Consider the following 22,069-nt stretch of genomic DNA (forward strand, 5'->3'; position numbering starts at 1 on the left):
CTGGGTTTAGACTGAATGACCTGTAATTATTAAGTCTGTCCATCACTCCCTTTTCAAACAAGAGTACCCTTTTTAAACAAGAGTACCACGTTATCAGACCTCCAATCCTGCTGCAGCGCACCCGTATCATGAGAAAGGCATGTGGGCCTGACGCTCGTGTTTGATAATGTCAAAACGCTGTGTCTTTTTGCTTTTAAGATCAAGGTGTTCCAAAAAGAATACATCACAGGGAGAGCGCGTAAAATTACATCTGCATGCAATGCATATTTGCTAGATTATGAGGGAAATTTCCCTCAGAGATTCTTGGGCCTCGAGGAGATGCAGTGGGTTGAAATTTCCTTCCGTGCTCTTTAGGGATTGATAACTCTGTTGAAACAATGGAAACTTGCCGCGATTAGGCTCTGCTAAAACTTCAATCGTTTTTTTAAATTTAAAATAAGTGGCATCGTAGATGTTTCTTTTTTTAAAAATCCTCCAATATTTGTCTGCACTACACAATTTTATTTTTCGCAAACAAATGCACGTTCCTTGAAGCGGTCTTTTGGTGCTGGATTCAAGCCTCCTACCACACCAACACTTCAATTTTGACATCAAGTTCCATGTTCAGACGCCAATGTGCTGCACAGACTGCTAAAGGCCAATGACTTGAGGAGATTATTCCCCCTTGTGTTCCTGTGTACGTGGGTGCAGCCTGGCCTGCCGAGGCTTCTGCCTGTTCTATCCACAGGCAGAGAGAACTCAGAAATGAAAAATCAAGCAGTGATTTTGCAGCTTCTGTAACTCATTTCCGTATAGCTTGTAGGACTGCTTTATTTCACTATAAACCACCGTTCCTGACATACGTTCTTTTATATGCTCTGTTCATAAGGTAAGCCAGGATGATATACTCATGATACTATGGGGGTGTGGGGGGGGGGGGGGGGGGGGTAAGTAATGATGACAAGTGCGCTATCTGACCAGCTGTGCTCAGGGGGATAATTGCCACCTCACACTGATGTATACAATACAAAGTCCTGGGGCACACGCCACCCGGAATATTCACCTGAAACTGCACCCATCATCATCATTCATGCAATTTTACATATAACTCATACTAATGCCATAAAACTGCATTCAAAGGAATAGAAAATATACAGCATGCTTTGCTGAGGTAAACGTACCTTTAAAAGTGCTCAAAAGTCGCAATTAAAAGGCAAAAAAAAATTTAGGCGGGATTTCACAGTGCCACCAGTGGCGCGGAATCGTCATGGGCGGGTTGGAATATTTGGAGAATTTCAGTTGACGTTTGGCCGCTCTCCAAATATTTCTCACCTTGCCCACGGCGATGTTGGTGCAGGACCAGGAAAATCCCATCGGTTATTCCTTGCTGCGCCTGATGTTTATAAAGTTCAGAGGCCTTCCCAAACAAACATGGTTGGAGGGCGCTCATATTTGAGAGTCGGGGGGATGGCGGTGGCTGGTTTGATAGACGGAGTCTTGGGCACATTGAGACTTAAGCCCTCCTTCAAGCCACGTAATTGGTTCCCACCCAGGTTCCATGTGTATCAGGGCATGAGCGCAAAGAAAACTCCAGGCCTGCATATCTCTGAAGAAAAGCAATGCAATTCTCCCCAGAAATGCTTTCCTTTAACTCTTAGCTGTGCTCAGATAAAATGTAATTACAGCATGGATGGTACTCCGGCTTTGAGTCATGCTGCTATCAAAGTACTGATTGATTGAAACTCCAACTGCTGAGATTGGCTTCTCTGACAGAGAATCAATCTTCACATGGTTGAAGTCGATAGGTTGCTGCTGCTTTAGGAACGCCATCCCATGCCATAGGAGAACCCATAATTTTCACTGCAGTCATAAATCCCAGCGACTGGAAATTTATAATCAGTCTCCATTAGAAAATAGACACAGTTATTTGGAAATTTCCCATTGATTTGACTTTGTTGGCTGTTGAGCTAGTGTACATTTTCATGGGATAACATGGCACTAAAGGGGTGAACCAACTTCATCATCGTGCCCATCAAGGTGCAGGTCTGGCCTCTCCTGAAGGCTGACAGTGGACTCCATTTTGCACTCACCATAGCAATGACTGCCGCTCCTGCTCCAGCGAGCGCCACAATGAACAAATGGAACGTCATGTTCAGCTAGGAGAAAAAATAAATATATGTCAAGTGAGGTCCACACTGTCGATCATCAGGGAATCAAACATTGTGGGAAAACACAGCAGGGCTGAAACTCAGCTCTGCACCAGACACTGCTTATCAAACAACTCGCCTGATTTGCTTCATTAAAGAAGTAACTTAACAGGGAGCGCTTTATACAAACACACTTATCCGAATTTCAACGCAAATATACCCCAAAAACATTCTCATTTTTCACCATTCAAAACATATTTGATGCAGTGTTGGACATTCTGTCCTCTTGCTACTCTTCCAGGTTTGACTCCCTTTTAAATAACCTTACACAGCTCTCCTCTGTGCCTCTTGTGGCATTCTCCGACAGGCTCGTCGAGGCTCTGGGCGCTGTCGCAGGAGGAGCAGCACATTTGCCGAGTTCTTCTCTCTTATCACCCACTGTGCCTGCTGGTGGTTCACCTTCCCAATCTTCCTGCAGTCCAACCATCTCTGTAACCTCCTCCAGCCCCATTACCCCTCCAATATATCTGCGCTGCTCCCTGATTTTAATCACTCCACCACTATGACTGTGCCTTCAGCTGCTTGGCCCGAGGCTCTGGAGGTGCTTCCCTTTACCTCGCTGCCTCTTTAAGACATTCCTTAAAAACTACCTCTTTGGTCACATGACCTAATATCTCCTTAGTGGCTCGGTGTTACATTTTGTTTTATGATCCTTCTGTGAAGTGCCTGGGAAAGTTTTATTACTTTGAAGAATCCATATTAATCCAAGTTGTTGTTGCTTTTTTGGTCGTAATGTTGACGTGGGTGAACCAGAGCAGATTGTTAGTGATGTTTGCACCTACGAATTTGAAGCTATCAACCTCGGCACCATTGATACAGACAAGGCCATGAACGACACTTTGCTTCCTGAAGTCGATGACCAGCTCTTTAGTTTTGCTGACATTGAGGGAGAGACTGTTGTCATTATACCACTGCACGAGGTTCTCTATCTCCCTCCTGTACTCTGACTTGACGTTGTTTGAGATCTGACCCACTACAGTAGTGTCATCAGCAAACTTGCAGTTGGATTTGGAGCTGAATTTTGCCACGCGGTCATGTGTGTATAGGGAGTATAGTAGGGGGATAAGTAGGCAGCCTTGCGGGGCCACGGTATTGAGGACTATCGTGGAGGAGGCGTTGTTGTTTATCCTTACTGATTGCGGTCTGTGTAACAGGAAGTTGAGAATCCAGTTACAGAGGGAGGAGCCAAGTCCTAGATTTTGGAGTTTTAATATGAGCTTAGCGAGGATTATGGTGTTGAAGGTGGAGCTGTAGTCAATGAATAGGAGTCTGATTTAGGTGTCCTTGTTGTTGAGATGCTCCAGGGATGAGTGTAGGGCCAGGGAGATAGCATCTGCAGTGGACCAGTTGTGGCGGTCGGTGAATTGCAGTGGATCAAGTCAATCTGGAAGGTTGAAGAGTTGATGTGTCTCAGAACTAACCTCGCGAAGCACTTCAAAATAACAGATACCAGGATCACTGGCCGGTAGTCATTGAGGCACGTTGCCTGGCTCTTCTTTGGCACTGGTAGGATGGTGGTCTTCTTGAAGCAGGTGGGAACCTCAGAATTGAGTAGGGAGAACTTAATGATGTCTGTGAACACACCCAGCAGTTGGTCCATGCAGGATCTAACTGGACAACAAGGGACTCCGTCGGGACCTGTTGCTTTCGTTGAGTTCACTTTCGAGGAGGCTGATCTAACTTCTGAGGCTGTGACAGTAGCTGTGGATGCGTCCGAGACTGTTGGTGAGATAAGTCCATTGGCTTCCTGTTTAAAATGACTATGGAATGCATTGAGTTCATCTGAGAGGGGTGCTTTGTTGCTAGAGATTCTACTCGGCTTTGCTCTGTAGCCTGTTATATTGTTTAAGTCTTGCCACAACTGACGATAGTTTGTGTCATTAGCTTGGGACTCTAGCTTCGTCTGGTATTGTCTCTTCGTGCTCCTGATGGCTTTGTAGAGGTTGTACCTAGATTTCCTGTATAGATCAGGGTCAACCGGCTTGAACGCCTCAGACCTGGACCTCAGTAGTGAGTGGATCTCCCAGTTAAACCATGGTTTCCAGTGAGGGAATGCACTGGTCGGTGCAGACATGATGGGCCGAATGGCCTCCTTCTGCACTGTATGTTCTACTACCTTTTTTGGCACATAGTCCGTGACACACTTATTGATGAAGTCTGAGACAGTAGTGGCATACTCGGCTAAGTTGGCCGCTGAGTTCTTGAATATGGACCAGTCCACTGATTGCATGCAGCCGTGTAGGAGCTCTTCTGTTGCCTCGGACCAGCATTGCACGACCTTCTTAACCGGATCCTTCCACTTTGGCTTCTGCTTGTATGCCGGGAGCAGGAGCACCGCCTTGAGTTGCGATTTTCTAAAATCTGGTGGTGTACACCCTTGATATTTGTGTAGCAGTGGTTAAGGATGTTAGGGCCCCTGGTTGGACAGGAAATGTGCTGGTGGAATTTTGGCAGTACACTCTTAAGCTCGGCCTGGGTGAAGTCCCGGCCAGAATGAACAAGGCCTTCGGGTATTCCATTTCAAGGTTGTTTCGAGCAGTGTACAATTCATTCAACGCCTTCGTCACATCCGCCTGGGGTCGGATGTAGACTGCTGTGATGATGGCCGAAGTGAACACCCGCGGAAGGCAGTATGGGCAGCACTTCACAGTCATGTCTTGAAAATTTTGATCAAATCACCACTTAGCTTTCTAAATTCCATGCATTGCGTAATCTCTCCTCAGACTTTAACCCTTGAAGAACAGGTATAATTCTGGGTAACCAGAACCTGACTATACTCCTCCAAGGCCAATATATCCTTCCTAAGATATAATTGCTTGAACTAATTACAGTGCTCTAGGTGTATTTGAACCACGGATTTGTGTGACTGGAGCATGACATCTAGTCCTCTGGATAGAAAGGTGATATTCCATTGGCCTTTTTAAAATAACTTTCATTACTTGTTCAGATATGATAATGATCCATGAACATGGACAGCCAAATCGCTTTGAATACCCATTGTTTCTAGCTTTTCATCATTTAGAATGTATTCTGTTCTATCATGTTTAGGTTCAAAGTAGATGACCTTACATTTGTCGTGTTGAAATCTGTTTGCCCATTCACTGAATCTAGTAATGTATTTTTAAATGTTAAACTTTCAGCTACACCGCATACAATCACCCATCTAATATGTCATTGATAAACTTGGATATGTGACGTTCTATCCGATAATCTGTGTGCTAATAAATACGGTGAATAGTTGAGGCCTCAACAAAAGTCCTTGCAGGTCACCATAACCACATCACTGCAAATTAAGCTGGAAGATTGGAGCCTAGAATGTTGTGCATCAGAAAGATGGATTATATCTGATATATCTGAAGTTATATCAGGAGAAGTGTCCATATTTGTGTGATGTAATTTTCAGATCAGAGCATGGACTAGAATTTGCCTATCACAAATTCATGTTGTGTGCTAGACTTGAATATTCATTCTTATGTCCATTAGCCCTGCATTCATCTGTCTCTCTGTCTCCTCGGCCAATTGCCGAACCAGGTCAACAATTGGCCTTCACTTCAACTTCAGTTAATGGTCTCTTAAGAAGGACTTTATCAAATATTGTCTGGAAGCCAAGATAAATAACATCCACAGAGATTTCCCCCCACACTACTCGCTTCATCTCTTCAAAACATTCAATCAGGTTCTTCAGGTATGGCCGACCCTGGACAAATCCGTGTTAGCTCGCTCTGATCAGCGGAACCTTTTCAAGGTGTTCAGTCACTCTGTTCCTCATATTAGACTCCAGTAATTTCCCGATAACACATTGAGCTGACTGGTCTAGAATTCCCCAGTTTCCCTCTCTCACCTTTCTTAAACAGTGGAGTGACATGCTCAATTTTACAACCGAAATGTACAATTCCCCCAAATCCAGCGAGCTATGGAAGATGAGTAAATTCTCACCTATTTACTGAGAATTACTTTGTTCATGACTGTTATTTCGCTTACTTTAAATTTAGTGAGTCCCCATCCCTATATCAATATTAGTTTCCTTGCAATGGCCAGCAATATCCTCCACTGTAAATACTGATGCAACATGTTTGCTATTTCTTTATTTCCACTAACGATATCAGTTTTCAAGGGGGGGGGCACTTTGCTCCTGAAAAGTCTGGTGCTGGTTTAGCACAGGACTAAATCGCTGGCTTTGAAAGCAGACCAAGGCAGGCCAGCAGCACGGTTCGATTCCAGTACCAGCCTCCCCGAACAGGCGCCGGAATGTGGCGACTAGGGGCTTTTCACAGTAACTTCATTTGAAGCCTACTTCTGACAATCAGCGATTTTCATTTCATTTCATTTCCTAATGCAAGGTATATAATTGATTTTGACAATGCTACAAATGCAGTAAAATATCACAGGGTGCTTCTCAAGGGCACCATCAAGCTAAAAGTGACACCAAGACACAGAAGGGACAATTAAGACAGGTGACCAAAAACAAATAGATTTTAAAGGACTGCCTTTGATGTGGCCAGTAAAATAAGAATTGTTTCTTTCTTTAAAGCAACAGATTGATCATCTGCAAGGATTTAAACATTTTTTGAATGGATTTTATGACTGAGGGTTCTTTTCAATGTGAAATGTGTTTGAGTGAGAGCTCTATTGGATTGTTAGAAGTTTATTTTCTTCATCGCCGTTTCAAAGACTTGGCTCCTCAGATCTGCCCTGACCGTATTGGGTCAGTGACCATGGAGGATACATGGTGGGACATGGAGGGGGCATGGGAACTATGAGGGGGCATGGAAGAGGAGTGGGGAATATGAGGGCTAGAAAGGAGGCATGAGGGCTATGAGGAGGAATGGGGCATGCAGGCATGTAGGAGCCAGGGGAATGGGTGGGGGGGGTGACTAGAGAGCCAATAGCCTTGCGTACAACTGACCAGAAATCCCATAGAGCTGAGTTAGGCTTTACTCAGCCGCCTCCGTGGCTCCTTCTGAACTGTTTCCCAAGGTGGCGGGTCTGACTTCATCTTGCCCCCTCTTCCCGGGATCAAAAACAAAGGTGGTGTGGGTTGGGGTGGGGGGGGGGGCTCATTTAAAGAAGATAGGTCTTCCAGGTGGAGCGGTTTCCCAAATCTACCTTCCTGTATCCTCCCATGTCAGATGGTGGATTATAATTGCAGTCACGGCACTGCTTGCCCAATGCAGTTTGTGACCATACTAGACCTCATGAACTTGGTGCCGCCAAGGGTGGGTGGGAACTGAATGAGGAGTGACTAACGGCTGGCTTCTGTAAAATCTGTCAGGCTCTGGGACGATAGCGTGGTAGGAAATTGGAGAGCCTAAAATTGCCTTGTGGAGCCAGTCACAAAAGAAAGTATGATAACCTACATGGATGACCTCGTCAATACTCTGATCCTCTTTGTACCAGACTTCAGCATGGCCAATGTTGAAATTGCAATCGCCCCCAATCACATAATGCCCACCAAATTAGCAGATGTGAACTGGGACCCTAGTTCAGTCCAGAAGCATCTGTTAAAATTGAAAGTAGCATGACCTGGACAAATAAGTGATCCAGGGCATTTTAAATGCCTCTCCCTGGCATTTACACAATTATGTGGGGTTAAAATTCCATCCTCTCTATCCCACTGACAGAGTTGGAAGATAGACTCACTAGAAAGTGCCACTTGGTGGCTAGAGCAGCATATAATTAACACAGCAAAATTGAATTGGTAACATAAAAGCATGATCAATAATCACAGCAAATTAGGTTTTTGGACAGAATATTTATGTCCCAAGAAGGATTTTTAATTGCGTATATAGCCATAAACTGTGAGATCGAAAGATCTGAGACTGTACATCAACTACAGCATTTTGGATTTTTATCAGCTGACAATCTCCGTTTGGGAGGCTGTGGTCTGGATTCTCCGAGTCTGAGACCAAGTGCTGAAGCAGGTGTGGGAATGGTGGCATTTTAAAACCAAAACATCGGCACAAAATGGCCACCGATCCTCCACCTGGTGGGGGCGAGCAGGCACGCAGCTTTATAGAACCCTGGTTGGACCACACTTGGAATATTGCGTGGGATTCTCCGACCCCCAGCCGGGTCAGAGAATCGGTGGGGGGGGCGGCGTGAATCCCGCCCTGCCGCCGGCTGCCGAATTCTCTGGCGCCGGTTTGTTGGCGGGGGCGGAGATCGCGCCGCGCCGGTCGGGGGCCGTTGGCAGTGACCCCCCCCCCCGGCAATTCTCCAGTTCCCAATGGGCCGAGCGGCCGCCCGATTTTGGCCAGTCCCGCCAGCATGAATTACACAAGGTCCGTACCGCCTGGACCTGGCTCTGAGGGCGGCCTGAGGAGTCTTCGGGGGGGCACAGGGGGATCCGGCCCCGGGGATGGGGGCCCCCACGGTGGCCTGGCCCACGATCGGGGCCCACCGATCTGCGGGTGAGCCTGTGCCGTGAGGGAACTCTTTCCCTCCGCGCCGGCCATGGCGGTTCTGGGAACACGCTGGCGCTCCTGCGCATGCGCCAACTCGCGCCGGCCGGCGGAGTCCCTTCGGCGCCGGTTGCCGCGGCACCAGTCACTCCAGCGCCCACCTAGCCCCCGAAGGTGCGGAGGATTCCGCACCTTCCAGGGGGCCCAATGCCGGAGTGGTTCACGTCACTCTTTGGAGCCGGTACAGCCCGCCCGCTGGATACCGGAGGATCCCGGCTATTGTGTCCAGTTCTGGTCGCCTCATTGTAGGAAGGATGTGGATGCTTTGGAGTGGGTATTTACCAGGATGCTGCCTGAAATGGAGGGCACATCTTATGAAGAAAGATTGAGGGAGCTAGGGCTTTTCTCACTGGAGCGAAGAAGGAAGAGAGATGACTTGATAGAGGTGTACAAGGTGAGGAGAGGCATGGATAGAATGGATAGCCAGAGATTTTCCCCAGGGCGTAAATGGCTGTCATGAGGGGACATAATTTTAAGGTGTTTGGAGGAAGGTATAGCGGAGATGTCAGAGGTAGGTTCTTTATACAGAGATTGGTGGGTGTGTGGAATGCACTCCCAGCGGAGGTGGTGGAGTCAGAGTCATTAGGGACATTTAAGCAACTCTTAGACAGGCACATGGACAGCAGTAAATTGAAGGAGTGCTGGTTAGGTTGACCTCAGATTAGGATAAATGGTCGGCACAGCATCGTGGGCCAAAGGGCCTGTACTGTGCTGTACTGTTCTCTGTTCTATGTTCATAGAGCACCCGGCTCTAGCTGCCGATACGGCCTAAAATTGCCGCGTCCGTGGCCGCGCATGCGCACAACGGCGGCCTGCAGCGGCTGCACTGTGCAACATGGCATCGGCCGCACGTGGACCCGGCCTGCCAACTAGTGACCCCCTTTGGCCAGGCTCACCACCCCCGGACCACCCCCCACCAAAGCCTCAAGCCCCTGCCAGCTTCCCCCTGCCCGTGGATCGGCTCTCTCCCAGCTGTGGCGGTGCTGGACTCAGTCCGCAGCCGCCATGCCGAGTTCCCGAAAAAAGATAGCATTAGTGACCCAGGCCGTCGGGAACTCGGCCCATTGGGGGCTGAGCATCGGGGAGGGCCTCAGGTAACTCCTGAGGCACCGGTGCGTGCAGCTTACTCCTAGAGTACGCCATTTTGGAGGGGGCGGAGCATCGCAAAAGCGGCACTGCCCCTGATTTTGGCGCCAATGTGGATTCTCCGGCCGATCGCCGAACACGATTTTGGTGTCAGAGATCGGAAAATCCTGCCCTTTGTTCTCCCGCTGGAGCTGAATTGCACCTGATTTGATTTGGAAGCAATTCCCAATCCATAAATAGGCATGGCGAGGATTGCGAGGGATTCCCGAGTGAATCCCTCTATTGGACTACCATTTTGAGCAGACCGGCCGATAGTGAAGTGGACCGCCCCATTTGCAGTGAAAATCAGCATCCCCCGCCCCACCCCCGCAATTCAGACCCCACACCCAGACATTTTAGGCACCACACACTTGCCCTTGTACTGGGGTGACCTGACACCCCTCCTCCATCACAGAGATGCCCTAAATAAAGAGACCCCACCAGACACCCCCTAAATAAGGAGACCTCCCCCACAGAGCCCCCAGAAAAGAGACACCTGTCAGGAAGCCCACTCTCCAGAAGAGAAATGCCTGCATGGAAGCTAGAGAACAGTCCAGACAGAGACAGTGAAAAAAAAACACTGCTTTAAAACTCACCTGGGCAATGCACCTGCTGGCTCAGGCAGAGGAAGCAGCACCTGTCAATTCCTGGAAACAAAGAAAAAAGTCTAGCTGTGTTTAAACCCCCTCAGAGTGGCTGCAAACCATTCATTCATTTATTTTTGATACTGATTTTACTATGCTCTGATTGACAGCTTCCACACACACAAAGCTGTCAGCCTTGTTCCAGTCATGTCTCTTCACAGTTGAGTACTCTAAAGTGCTGGAAGGGTAATGTTTATAAACATCAAGCTTTGACTGACAGCTTCTGGACAACATCAAAAACAATTAACCGCTGTCAATTTCTAGCTGACCACTTGAAAATCACTCAACCATGAAGGGAGATGACTGGAAAGCACTTAATTTTGTTTGAAGTGATCCTAGAGCTGTCAATCAAAGCTTGACGTTTATAAACATTGCAGTTAGAACACTTCCGAGTTACTCAACCATGAAGGGAGATGAATGAGACAATGCTCACAGCTGGGGTGGGGTGTGTGGAAACTGTCAATCACAGGCTAGTAAAATCAGTATCAAGGAGAAATGAATGAAAGGCTTGCAGATCAAAGGTCTGAGGGGGTTTAAACACAGCTGGCTTTTTTTATCTTTTCAGGAATTGACAAGTGCTGCTTCCTGTGTCTGAGCCAGCAGGTGTATTGTCCAGGTGAGTGTTAAAGCAGTGATTATTTTCATTGCCTCTGTTTGGACTGCTCTCTAGCTTCCAGACAAGGGTTTCTTTTCTGGGTGGTGCGGGGAAGGGTTCTTACTGACATCGGAGACATCCTGGACATCTGGACTGGGGTCACTTTTCTGAGGGGCTTCCTGACAGGGGTCTGTTTTCTGGTCTTGGGGAGTCTCCTTATTTAGATCGTCTCTGTGAGGGGTCTCTTTATTTAGGGGGTGTCCGTGTGGGGTCTCCTTATTTAGGAGGTCTCTGTGAGGGGTTTATTTATTTAGGGGTCTCTGGGGGGGTGTTTCTTTATCTAGGGTCTCGTTATTTAGGGGGTCTCTGAGGAGTGTTTCTTTATTTAGGGAGTCTATAGGGGGTCTCTTTATTTAGGGGGTCGCTGGCAGGGGTATGGCGGGGGAGGTCTGGTGGGGGTGGGTTGGGCAGCTCTTGTATTGTGGGGTGTAGGGTTGTCCTCCGATGGACTTTGGGGCAACTCCTAAAGAGTTATCCCCTTGGTCCACCGCAAGGGCCACCACGTCAGAGCCACGCTTGTCAAGACCTGTAGTAATTCTCGCCGCCGTGATTCCCACCCCAGAGGACCACGTGGGCCTAGAGAATATGGTGTCTGGCCCACAACTCATTTGCATCCTCAATTCAGACACCAGGGAGGTCTGGAGCATTTTACATGGATTGGCGCCCGGCGTCAATCCTGTTTTCTCCCCGACGCTGGATTTTCACTCAACGGGTTACTCCGCTACTGACGGCACGAGGCGGACAATTTCACCCATCGTGTCTTTCGCGTAATTAAGCATCCCAAGGTGCTTATCCACTCAGTGTCCATTACTCTGGGCTATAAACTCCTGGATGAACTTACGTCATTGGATTGGCACAGCTTGCTGAAGTTCTCATTCAAGGTGCAGACGGTCTTCTGCTCGTGAATTGACACAATACCTAAAACAGAAACCTCTGTTAAACATTCATCATGATGAATCCGCGCTTTTACCGCTACTCCAAAAGGACATCATTCAGCGTCAGTGCCCCTGATTCAGACTGCCCTGGTACACCTCGCTGTGACCATCAACAGAAACCTGATTGAAGTAACACATTAGGAAAGAGAGAAAGCAAAAAAGAAAAGAAAGACTTCATAACCATCGGATACCTCACACGACTTTACAGCCAATCTAGTACTTTCCAAGTGTGGTCGCTGTTATAATGTAGGAAAGAGGTCAGCCGACCTATGCACAGTAAGCTCCCACAAAAACTAATGTGATAACAATCTCTGTATATGATGTTGGTTGAGGGACAAATATTGACCTGGACACCAGGAATACATCCTCTGCTCTATTTTGAAATAGTGATGGTTGGACTTTTTACATCCAAACTGAAAGAGCGGACTGGGGCCTCGGCTTAACGTCTCAACCTAAAGATAGCACCTCCAATAGTGCAGCACTCCCTCGGTACTGCACTGGAGTAAATGTGACAAGGTGCACATCAGAGACAATAGCTACCAATTGTGCCACAGTTGACCAAAGGAAGACACGTTGGCAGCTATAGCCAGCTATAACCTTTCTTAATCTGCAGACATCCCAAAGTGTTTTACTTTTGATTATAGTCACTGCTGTTGTGATGTAGACAATGTTGCCATCAATTTCTGCACAGCAAGATCCCAAAAATACAATGCAATAATGACCCGATGATCTGTTTTAATAATGGTGACTGATGAATAAATATTAACCAGGACAAGGGAGAGGATTCCTTTGTTATTCTTTGATCTCATACCGTGGGTTTTCTTTCGTTGAATGGACCTGAGAGGGAAGCAGAACGATAGTTTAATGAGTCATCTGAAAGAGGACGCAGTTGACAGTGCAGCTCTCCCTTAGTGCTACATTGAGGTTTACATCAGCCTGAATTTTGTGTTCACTGCAGTGCAACTTGAATCCACAAACTTCTTTCCCGGATACAAGAATGCTACCAACTGGGCCTTAAGGTGCCGTGCGGGGATTGTGGGCAGGAGATGATTATTATTCACATTAAAGTGTAAATGCTCCTACGTATGTATATCTCGCCGCTCAGTTCGAGTTGTTACCTACCAAACTGACGGAGATCAAAGCAGAGATCAGTGGACTCCATGATGGTGACGTTCTGGCAGAGCGTCCAGATATTGAAGTACATGAAGACAGGCAGCGAGGTAAAGGCTGTCACTCCCAACCATGCCAACATGAAGATATAGGTCAGCATGATGAACTGAAATAGAAAATAGGTGTGCTTAGAATACTGAGACATTTTGTCTTATTTCCAAATGAATGTGGTTAACATTGCATATCGCCAACAATCGAAGGCATAACAGATAGACTTTGCTTTTCATCCGCTAGCAATTCCTGTCTTCCAAACACCTATCGAGACGCTACAAGGTGCCTGAAGACCAAAGCTGCCATCTGTTGTGCAGGAGTTAACTACACTGTTACCATTAGTTTGCTTTCCTCAGTTTGATGTCCACCTCTTTGAATAAGTACACAGCATGAACATTTTCAACATCAATCTTCTAAATTAAAAATGAGCATAGATTGTTTTTAATGCCTTCCCTTATTGAAATTTTCATTAATTATCCTTTCATTTGCAAACAAAAAGAAACAGCAACATGCAGCAGACTTTCTTTCCTTTATTGCATACGAAGTAAGAGCAGATGGAGGCCATTCAGCCCCTCGAGCCTGCTCCATATTCAATAAGATTATAGCTGATCTGATGGTGTTTCGAGTTCCACATTCCCATCTACCCCCCCCCCCCCGATAACCTTTGATTCCCTTGTCCAATAAGAACCTCTACCTTAAAAATATTCAATGACCCCCCACCTCCACCACCTTCTGAGGCAGTGAGCTCCAAAGTTGCACAACCCTCTGAGGGAAAAATAATTCTCATCTCTGTCCCAAATGTGTGACCCCTAATTTTAATAAAGTGCCCCCTAGTTCTGTACTCACCCTGAAGAGGGAACAACTTTTCCACGTCCACCGTGTCAAGACAGTTCAGGATGTTACATAATACAATCACGTCACCCCTCACTTTTGAATTCCAGTGGAAACAAGCCCAATCTCTCCAGCCTTTCCTCATCAGGCACTCATAATACACGCTCATTCCAGGTATCAATCTGGTGAACCTCCTCTGAACTGCCTCCAATGCATGGCGCAGGCAGTAGAATTACCAACACACTGCATGATATAAGGGCCTCGCGCCTCAAGGGCAGCGCGTTTGTGCATCTTGTCAAATGTTAGTGAGACCATAACACTGAAGGCGTCTTGAGGGAAACTGATCCAGTCACAGAATGAACATTTACAGCAAAGAAGAAAACCATTTGAATCATCGTGTCTCCATTATCTGTATCTTTAGTTTTATTCTTTCATGGGATGTTAATGTCACTTGCAAGGCCAGCATTTATTGCCCATCCTGAATTGTCCTTGAAATGAGAGGCTTGCTAGGCCATTTCAGAGGGCATTTAAGAGTCAACCACATTGCTGTGGGTCTGGAATCTCATGTAGACCAGACCAGATAAGGTTGGCAGATTTCTTTCCCTGTAGGACATTAGTGAATCAGGTGGGGTTTTTTTTAACAACAACCGACAATGGTTTCATAGTCATCATTGGACTTTAATTGGAGTGACAATATCATCATGCCACCGCCTCCCCAGTATAAAAGTTGAACAGATGGGAAATGCTAATACATGGCGTAGATTATGTTATACTACTGACAGCCATCAGTCGCGAGTTAGATTCGAGAGAGAGAGAGTGGTTGGAATCATGCCCAGCAACATAATGCCTACTCTGCAACCTGTTTGTAAGTAGTAATAATAAACAAGTGTGAAGCAGATACCAGAGAATGTCTGTGGTCTGTTTGCTAGCCAAGTCTCATGCCAAGATTAGGTAGAAAGACCCATCTCAAAGCACGATTCTTCAACTAGACCCAGCCATCTTTTGCCTCCTTTCCCACCATTCTGTAACATCCTTCTTTCCCTGGCACTTGTACAGCACCTTTTCAAAGAATGGAGTTTCAATTCACCCATCAGGTAGCTGTGGCAATTGAACCAGTCAGACATTTGACTTTGAGGTAAATAATGTATGTAACGCAAGAAGATTGTCAGGAGGTTGGAAATTTACAAAAAAACCTGTCCCCCTTTGTCTCATTCCTCTGGCCTTTTCCCACAAAATTTTTATTTCTATTTTTGCATATTGATCACTTTCCTTTTTAAAAGCTGTTTAAATTCGATTATCATCCCAGTTTCTGGTACTCAATGAATCCATTACTTTCTGCGGAATACAAATTCTTCTGAAGAAATTAAGCAGATTTAGATTTGTGTGGTCTCCAGTTACCATCTCCTCCATTTACCTCATCAAAATTGCTCAAATTGTGAAGCAAGACTCAGGAGGTTACAAAATATATAGGGGCAGCACGGTGGCGCAGTGGATTAGCCCTGGTGCCTCACGCCGCCGAGATCCCAGGTTCGATCCCGGCTCTGGGTCACTGTCCATGTGGAGTTTGCACAGTCTCCCCATGTTTGTATGGGTCTCGCCCTCACAATCCAAAGATGTGCAGGGTAGGTGGATTGGCCATGCTAAATTGCCCCTTAATTGGAAAAAAATAATTGGGTACTCTAAATTTTAAAAATTTGTATGAAATAAAAAAAATAATACATTGTTTGATTTCATAAATACATGTAACATGCATGTAGATAAAATGATATAAATATATTGTACATAATATATAAATATATCTATATTTGAAGTTGAGTTGTACAAAACCTCATTTTTTCCAGCATATCTCTGTTCCCTTAAATTATATAACTTCCCAATTTTATCCAATAAAATTTATATCATTACCTTCACATTATTTCTGTCACATCATAAAAATATTTTTATTCAAGCGCCTTAGAATGTTAAAAGGCAGAAATTTGCCCCTTGGCCCGACTGGTGCTTCTGTTCCACACAATTCTCCTTTTCATCTCAGCCTCTCAATATATTAATCTTTTCCCTCATTTACTTATCCAGCTTCTCCTTACAGACACCTCTGATTCTTTGTTCAACTAACCTATGTGGCAGGAGGTCTTGTGACGCAAAGGTATCGTCTCTGCCCCTGAGCCATGAACTGCAGGTTCGAGTCCCACCTCAGGACTTGGTGGTCAAGGAAGGTGTGTTCATAACCCGGCCAAACAGGTTGAGAGGGTCAACGCATACCAATGGCTGCCAATAAGAGTGGGAGAGACTCCTGGTCAGCCCCGCTTGATGTGGAGTGGTGCCCTTCAAGCTATAAGCCCCTGGCGACAGACGAGCGACCTGCTCAAGGAACAACTTGCTAAGGAAACAGACAAAAGCCTGCCTTGGTGCGTCACTAGGTGTGGGAAGGGAATTGGAATTGAAACTCTTATGTGGCAGCATGTTTCAGGTTCTAATCACTTTCTGGTTAAAAGCATTTCCCCCGAATTCCAGTGAGTTGGATTATGTTTCTCTAATCCATAATGTTTATCCAATGCAGCTCCTAATCCATGGAAGGAATACTTAGGTGGATATTATAATTTCCAGTGAATTAGCACATTACTTTAAATCATTTTGACAAGTAACCCTTCAGAATATAATTATTGTTCAAATTCCACCCTTATTGGATTTATTTGTGACTATTTTATATTAATGACCCCTAATTTTAGATTCCCTGTAAGTGGAAGCAATTTCACCAAGTCCACATTGTCCCGGCCCTGCATAATTTTGTCTATTAGCATGCCCATCAGCTTCTCTTTTTTAGAAAAAGGAGCTCCAGCTGTTCAGTCTTCTCAACTCTCTGGCTCTGCAAGTTATAGACAGCACATACATCTTCTGTCAAGAGGTTTATTGAGAGCATTAGTTCCAAACATCATGGATGCAGAATCATGGCAAAGACTCTTCTGTGAAAATCCAGCTCAGGCCTGCTCATAATTGATGTACATAATTGATCTAGAACTAGAGGTCACTGGTTAAAAATAAGGGGTCACTCAGTTAAGATAGAGATGAGGAGATTTTTTTCTCTCAGAGGGTTGTGAGTCTCTGGAACTCTCAAAGGACAGTGGGCTGGATTCCCCGCAGCCCCGCACCGAACGCGATTGCGGCGCGGGGGCGGAGAATCCAATTTCACACCGAAATCGGGCCCGGCGCCAGTCCGGCGATTCTCCAGGACCCGAGAATCGGCGTGATCGCGGAGTGCGTCGTGCGGCGGGGGGCCCATTGCCAGAGGCCAGCCCAGCGATCCTCCGCTCCCGACCGGCCGAATTACTCCGGGTCCCTGCTAGCCCCCTGCAGGGCATTGAATTAGCTGTACTTTTTTCCAGGAATCTCGAGAGTAAAACTCCAGCATTTTTAAGCCGCGTGGGGACATAGTTCCATTTTGGGAGAATCCAGCCCAGGGGAAGCAGAGGCGTGAATTCTCTGCCTCCCCAGCCGCATGTATCGTGAAGGTACGCCGTCGTTGGCAGCGGGATTCTCCGTTCCCGCCACTGGCCAATGGGATTTCCCATTGTCGGCACCCCCACGCCGCCAGGAAACCAGCCGGCAGAGAATTCACTCCAGATTCTTTGAATGTTTTTAGGCAGAGATAGATTCTTTTTTTTTTAAATTTAGAGTACCCAAATCATTTTTTCCAATTAAGGGGCAATTTCGAGTGGCCAATCCACCTACCCTGCACAGCTTTGGGTTGTGGGAGCGAAACCTACTCAAACACTGGGAGAATGTGCAAACTCCACACGGACAGTGACCCAGAGCCAGGATCGAACCTGGGACCTCGGTGCCGCGAGGCAGCAGGGTTAACCCACTGTGCCATCGTGCTGCCCTGAGCTAGATAGATTCTTGACTAAAAAGAGGCCATAAGGTTATTGGGGGTAGGCAGGAATGTGGGGCTGAGGTTACAATTAGATCAGCCATGATCTTATTGAATGGTGGAGCAGGCTCAAGGGGCCCAAGTGGTCTGCACCTGTTCCTGATTCGTATGTTCGTATGTATGTGAACAGATTTCTCACTATCCACCACAACCTTTTATCTTTTGCTTTTAGCGCAAGTGACTCAGGTATGATACAATATATTTTTTCATCACAGCATGGAAGGGTAATCTGGCAGAGCAAATTGCCCAACCATTATGAAACCTGCTGCCGATTGCCATTCCACTAATGTCAAGGCACTGAAAATCTGACACGATGTGCATCACCTGATTACCATCCATAAAAGTCTACCTAAATGAATCAAACCTACTGCAGCCCTGGTCTCTCTGGTTTTGCGAAGTGGACACAGAAGCGCTGGCGAAAGTACGGAAAGGACCTACAGGGATGTGACCAGAATTGAGAAGACGTAACTACCAGAAAGATTGAGGGCCCTTTCCCCTTGCAGAAAGAGAAGATTAAGGGATGAGTTAACCATTGAATAATGGTATTCAATGGTAGATGAAGAGAACCTTTCTCCAGGGGGAATGGAGTGGGTGGGGGGGGGTTAGAATTCGGAACAGAAGGGGGAATCTGGAAATGTCTCCCACAGAAAGCATTTGAATTTAGGTTAATTGAAAATGTAAAATCTGAGACTGCTAGATTTTTTTTCAGCTAGGCAATGGCATTAAGGGGCATGGGATCAAGTGGCGAAGAGACCTGATAGAGCTCTTTAAAATTATGAAGTGGTTAAATAGAAGGGGGCGTGGAGACCTGTTTATCAGCATACGACCAGGTGTAAGACATTCACCTCTCAGATCTGTGCCACCATGCATTCAATTAGATCATGGCCGAAATTCTCCGACCCCCGCGCCGGGGAGTGCGCGGGAATCGCACCATGATGCTTCGACGCCGGCCCAACGATTCAACAGCGCTGATTCTCGTGCGCCCGCAGGATTACCGCTGCGCCAGACGGGGACCGTTGAAAGCGCCCCCCCCCACAATTGTCCGCGCCTCGACAGGCCGAGTGCCCGTCGAGTTCGGCCAAGCTCCGCCGGCGTGGGGTACATATGGTCCCAACCGGCGGGACCTCGGAGTTCTGGATGCGGGGGCCGGCCTGGTGGGGGTGTGGGGGGGAGCGGGGGTGTCCGGCTCCAGGGGAGGCCTACACGGTGGCCTGGCCCGCGATCGGGGCCTACCGATCGGCGGGTGGGCTAGTTCCGTGGGGGGCCTATGTTCCTCCGCGCCAGGCCCCTGTAGGGCTCCGCCATATTGCCCGGGGGCCGGAGCGGATACGGGAACCCAAGCGCATGCGCGGACACGCACTGGCCATGGCGCGCTGACTTTCAAGCACCAGAGCAGCGGACATCACTCTGGCGCTGTACTAGCCCCCTAGGAAGTGGTGCATACCCGGACCTAGTAGCCCGTTGACGCCGGAGTCGCTCGCACCGGTTTTAATGCCGGCGCCAGAACTTGCCCGCGGGATCGGAGAATCCCGGCCCATAGTTTTTCTGCATCTTGACTCAATATGCCCACTATGATTCCGTGTCCCTTCTTGTCATTGCCGACCAAATGTTCCTTCAATCCCAGTCTTTCCCCTTTCAATTGGCCGAACCTCTGAATGTTTTGGTGATAGACTGTTCAAGATTTCTTACTGCTATTTGTGCAAAGAACTGGGACGTCATTCTCCGCCGGCGGGAGTCTCCGTTTTGCCGGCGCCCGGGGGTTTCCCGACGGCGTGGGGCTGCCCCACAATGGGAAACCCCATTGACCGGCCGGTGTTACGGAGCATCCCGCCGGCGGGTCGGGGCAGAAATGTGGCGGGGCGGGATGGAGAATTTCGCTCATGGTTCCTGATATCACTATTTAATGGTATCTCTGATTTTAAATAAGTGCCCCTCCTTGTTCCAAACTGTCTCTGTCCCCATCCCCACCACACACACACACCCGAGGAAATTTCAACCTATCTGCTTTTTCAACCTCTTTTTTGATCAATTTAAACATCCCAATTACTCATCCTTTAACTCAATGGAAAATTAGCCCAGTTAGAACAAGGAAGCAGGAGTAGGCCTTTAGGCCCCGTCAGCCTGTTCCATGCACTATGCATCCCATTTTGCCTTGCACCATCTTTCTTTGTGTTGATTAATCTCTCCCGCATTCCACCAAATCGTAGAATTTGCTTTTTTATTGTACCCACCCCCCTCCTTTACCCTGCTCCGCGTACTCACCTACAATCTATTTCTAACATTTTCCATTTCGTATTAAAGGTCATCTACCTGAATTTCTCTCTCTTGATAAATGTGCCTGACCTGTTCCTTGCATTTTCTATTTTTATTTCACATTTCCAGCATCTGCAGTATTTTGGTGTCATCTCATAACTTAATCCATTTAACCCTGGTATTGTTCTTGGCGAAACTGTGCGTCACCCTCCTTCCAAGACTTGGGTGCAATGCCCAGAACTAATCTAAGTATTCTAAATGGGGACTATTCAGAGATGCAATATAACTTTCATCCCTTAGTATTCCAGCTCCATTGAGATAACGGCCAACACAAAGAATGTTGGCATTTTAAATTCATTTTTTGCAACTGACCATGACATTTTAATGGTTTCCGTTTTCACCACCGTGCCACAGACCCATTCTCTTTATTCTTCCATTGATCCTAACTTCTCACAATTTAGAAAATACCCTGATCTACCTTTCCTAGATTCAAAGCACCTCACACTTCTTCATATTGAACTCAATCTGTCACAATTTAGTGCAGTTGCAGTCTATCCAACATCCTGCTTCCCTCTACCCTATTTGCTGGGCTACTGTCATCAGCTGGTCAGAGGCTGGGAATGCGGTAAGTAACTTACCTTCTGACTCCCCACAGCCTGCCCGCCATCTACAAGGCACAAGTCAGGAGTGTGATGGAATACTCTCCATTTGCCTGGATGAGTGCAGCTCAAACAACACTTAAGACGTTCAACAGGATAAAGCAGTTGGCTTGATTGGTACCCCATCCAACACCACTGACTCCCCCACTGTGCACAGTGGCAACAGTGTGTGCAATCTGCGAGGTGCATGGCAGCAACTTACAAAGACTCCTTTGAAAGCACCTTCCAAACAAGTGACCTCTTCCATTTAGAACGACAAGGGCAGCATGGGAACACCACCACCTGAAAGATCCCCTCCAAGCTAAACACCAACCTGACTCAGAAATATGTTGTTGTTCCTTCACTGTTGCTAGGTCAAAAGCCTTGAACCTCCTCCCTAACACCACACTGCGTGCACAAACACCACCGGCACTACTGCGGTTCAAGACGGTGGCTCACCCCCACCTTCTCAAGGACAATAAAAATTGCCAGCATGGCCAACGATACCCACATCCCGGGAGATCATTTTTAAAAATTGCCTTTCTGAGATTTTTGATAAAACAATTTGAGTGCATCCCCTTGCATATGGAACAGGCCTTAAACAGGAAGATAAAAGCAAAAGTACTGCGGATGTTGGCAATCTGAAATAAAATCTGAAAATGATGGAAAAGCTCAGCAGGTCTGGCAGCATCTGTGGAGGGAGAAACCAGGTTAGTGTTTCGAGTCTGAGTGACTCTTCTTCAGAGTTAAAGAGAGGAAGACGTGTGATGGATTATATACTGCTTATGACGGGTGGATTAGATGGAACAAGATAGGAAGAGCCAAATTGTAGTCTAATGCTGGAATGGCCCTGAGTTGCTGCTTTCATTCCTACGTGACAAGCTCCTAGTATTGGCCATGCCATTGGATAGGTGCTGAGTGGCTGAGGGAGGAACAGATAACTGAAATGTTGTCAAGAGGCCGCTCAGGCTAATTTCCTCATGGTATGTTGCATATAGTGACTTTGGGCAATGATTTGAAAGCAGGTCACAGTCCATCTTAGAATGCTGTGAATGGTATCACAGAAAGGGAAAGTCGTTTTTCTTTTTAATGTATGCGCAAAGAACAAAGTACAGTACAGCACAGGAACAGGCCCTTCGACTCTTCAAGCCTGCACCAATCATGATGCCTGTCTAAACTAAAACCTTCTACATTTCCGAGGTCCATATCCCTCTATTCCCATCCTATTCATGTATTCGTCAAGATGCCTCTGTCG

At 46.9% G+C, this 22,069-nt stretch overlaps 1 protein-coding gene across 2 annotated transcripts in view; it reads right to left on the bottom strand.

The window, feature by feature from the left end:
* Nucleotides 1-22,069, bottom strand: part of gpm6ab (glycoprotein M6Ab) — a 317,594-nt gene that overhangs the window by 35,040 nt on the left and 260,485 nt on the right. For both annotated transcript variants that reach the window (XM_072515782.1, XM_072515781.1), the window contains 3 exons: nt 13,129-13,282; nt 11,913-11,989; nt 2,070-2,135 (listed from right to left, as the gene is read on the bottom strand). In XM_072515782.1, the coding sequence (XP_072371883.1) occupies nt 2,070-2,135; nt 11,913-11,989; nt 13,129-13,282 (297 nt within the window). The remainder of the gene's footprint in view (nt 1-2,069; nt 2,136-11,912; nt 11,990-13,128; nt 13,283-22,069) is intronic.

This window comes from Scyliorhinus torazame, chromosome 9 (genome assembly GCF_047496885.1).
Source record: "Scyliorhinus torazame isolate Kashiwa2021f chromosome 9, sScyTor2.1, whole genome shotgun sequence".
NCBI lineage: Eukaryota > Metazoa > Chordata > Chondrichthyes > Carcharhiniformes > Scyliorhinidae > Scyliorhinus > Scyliorhinus torazame.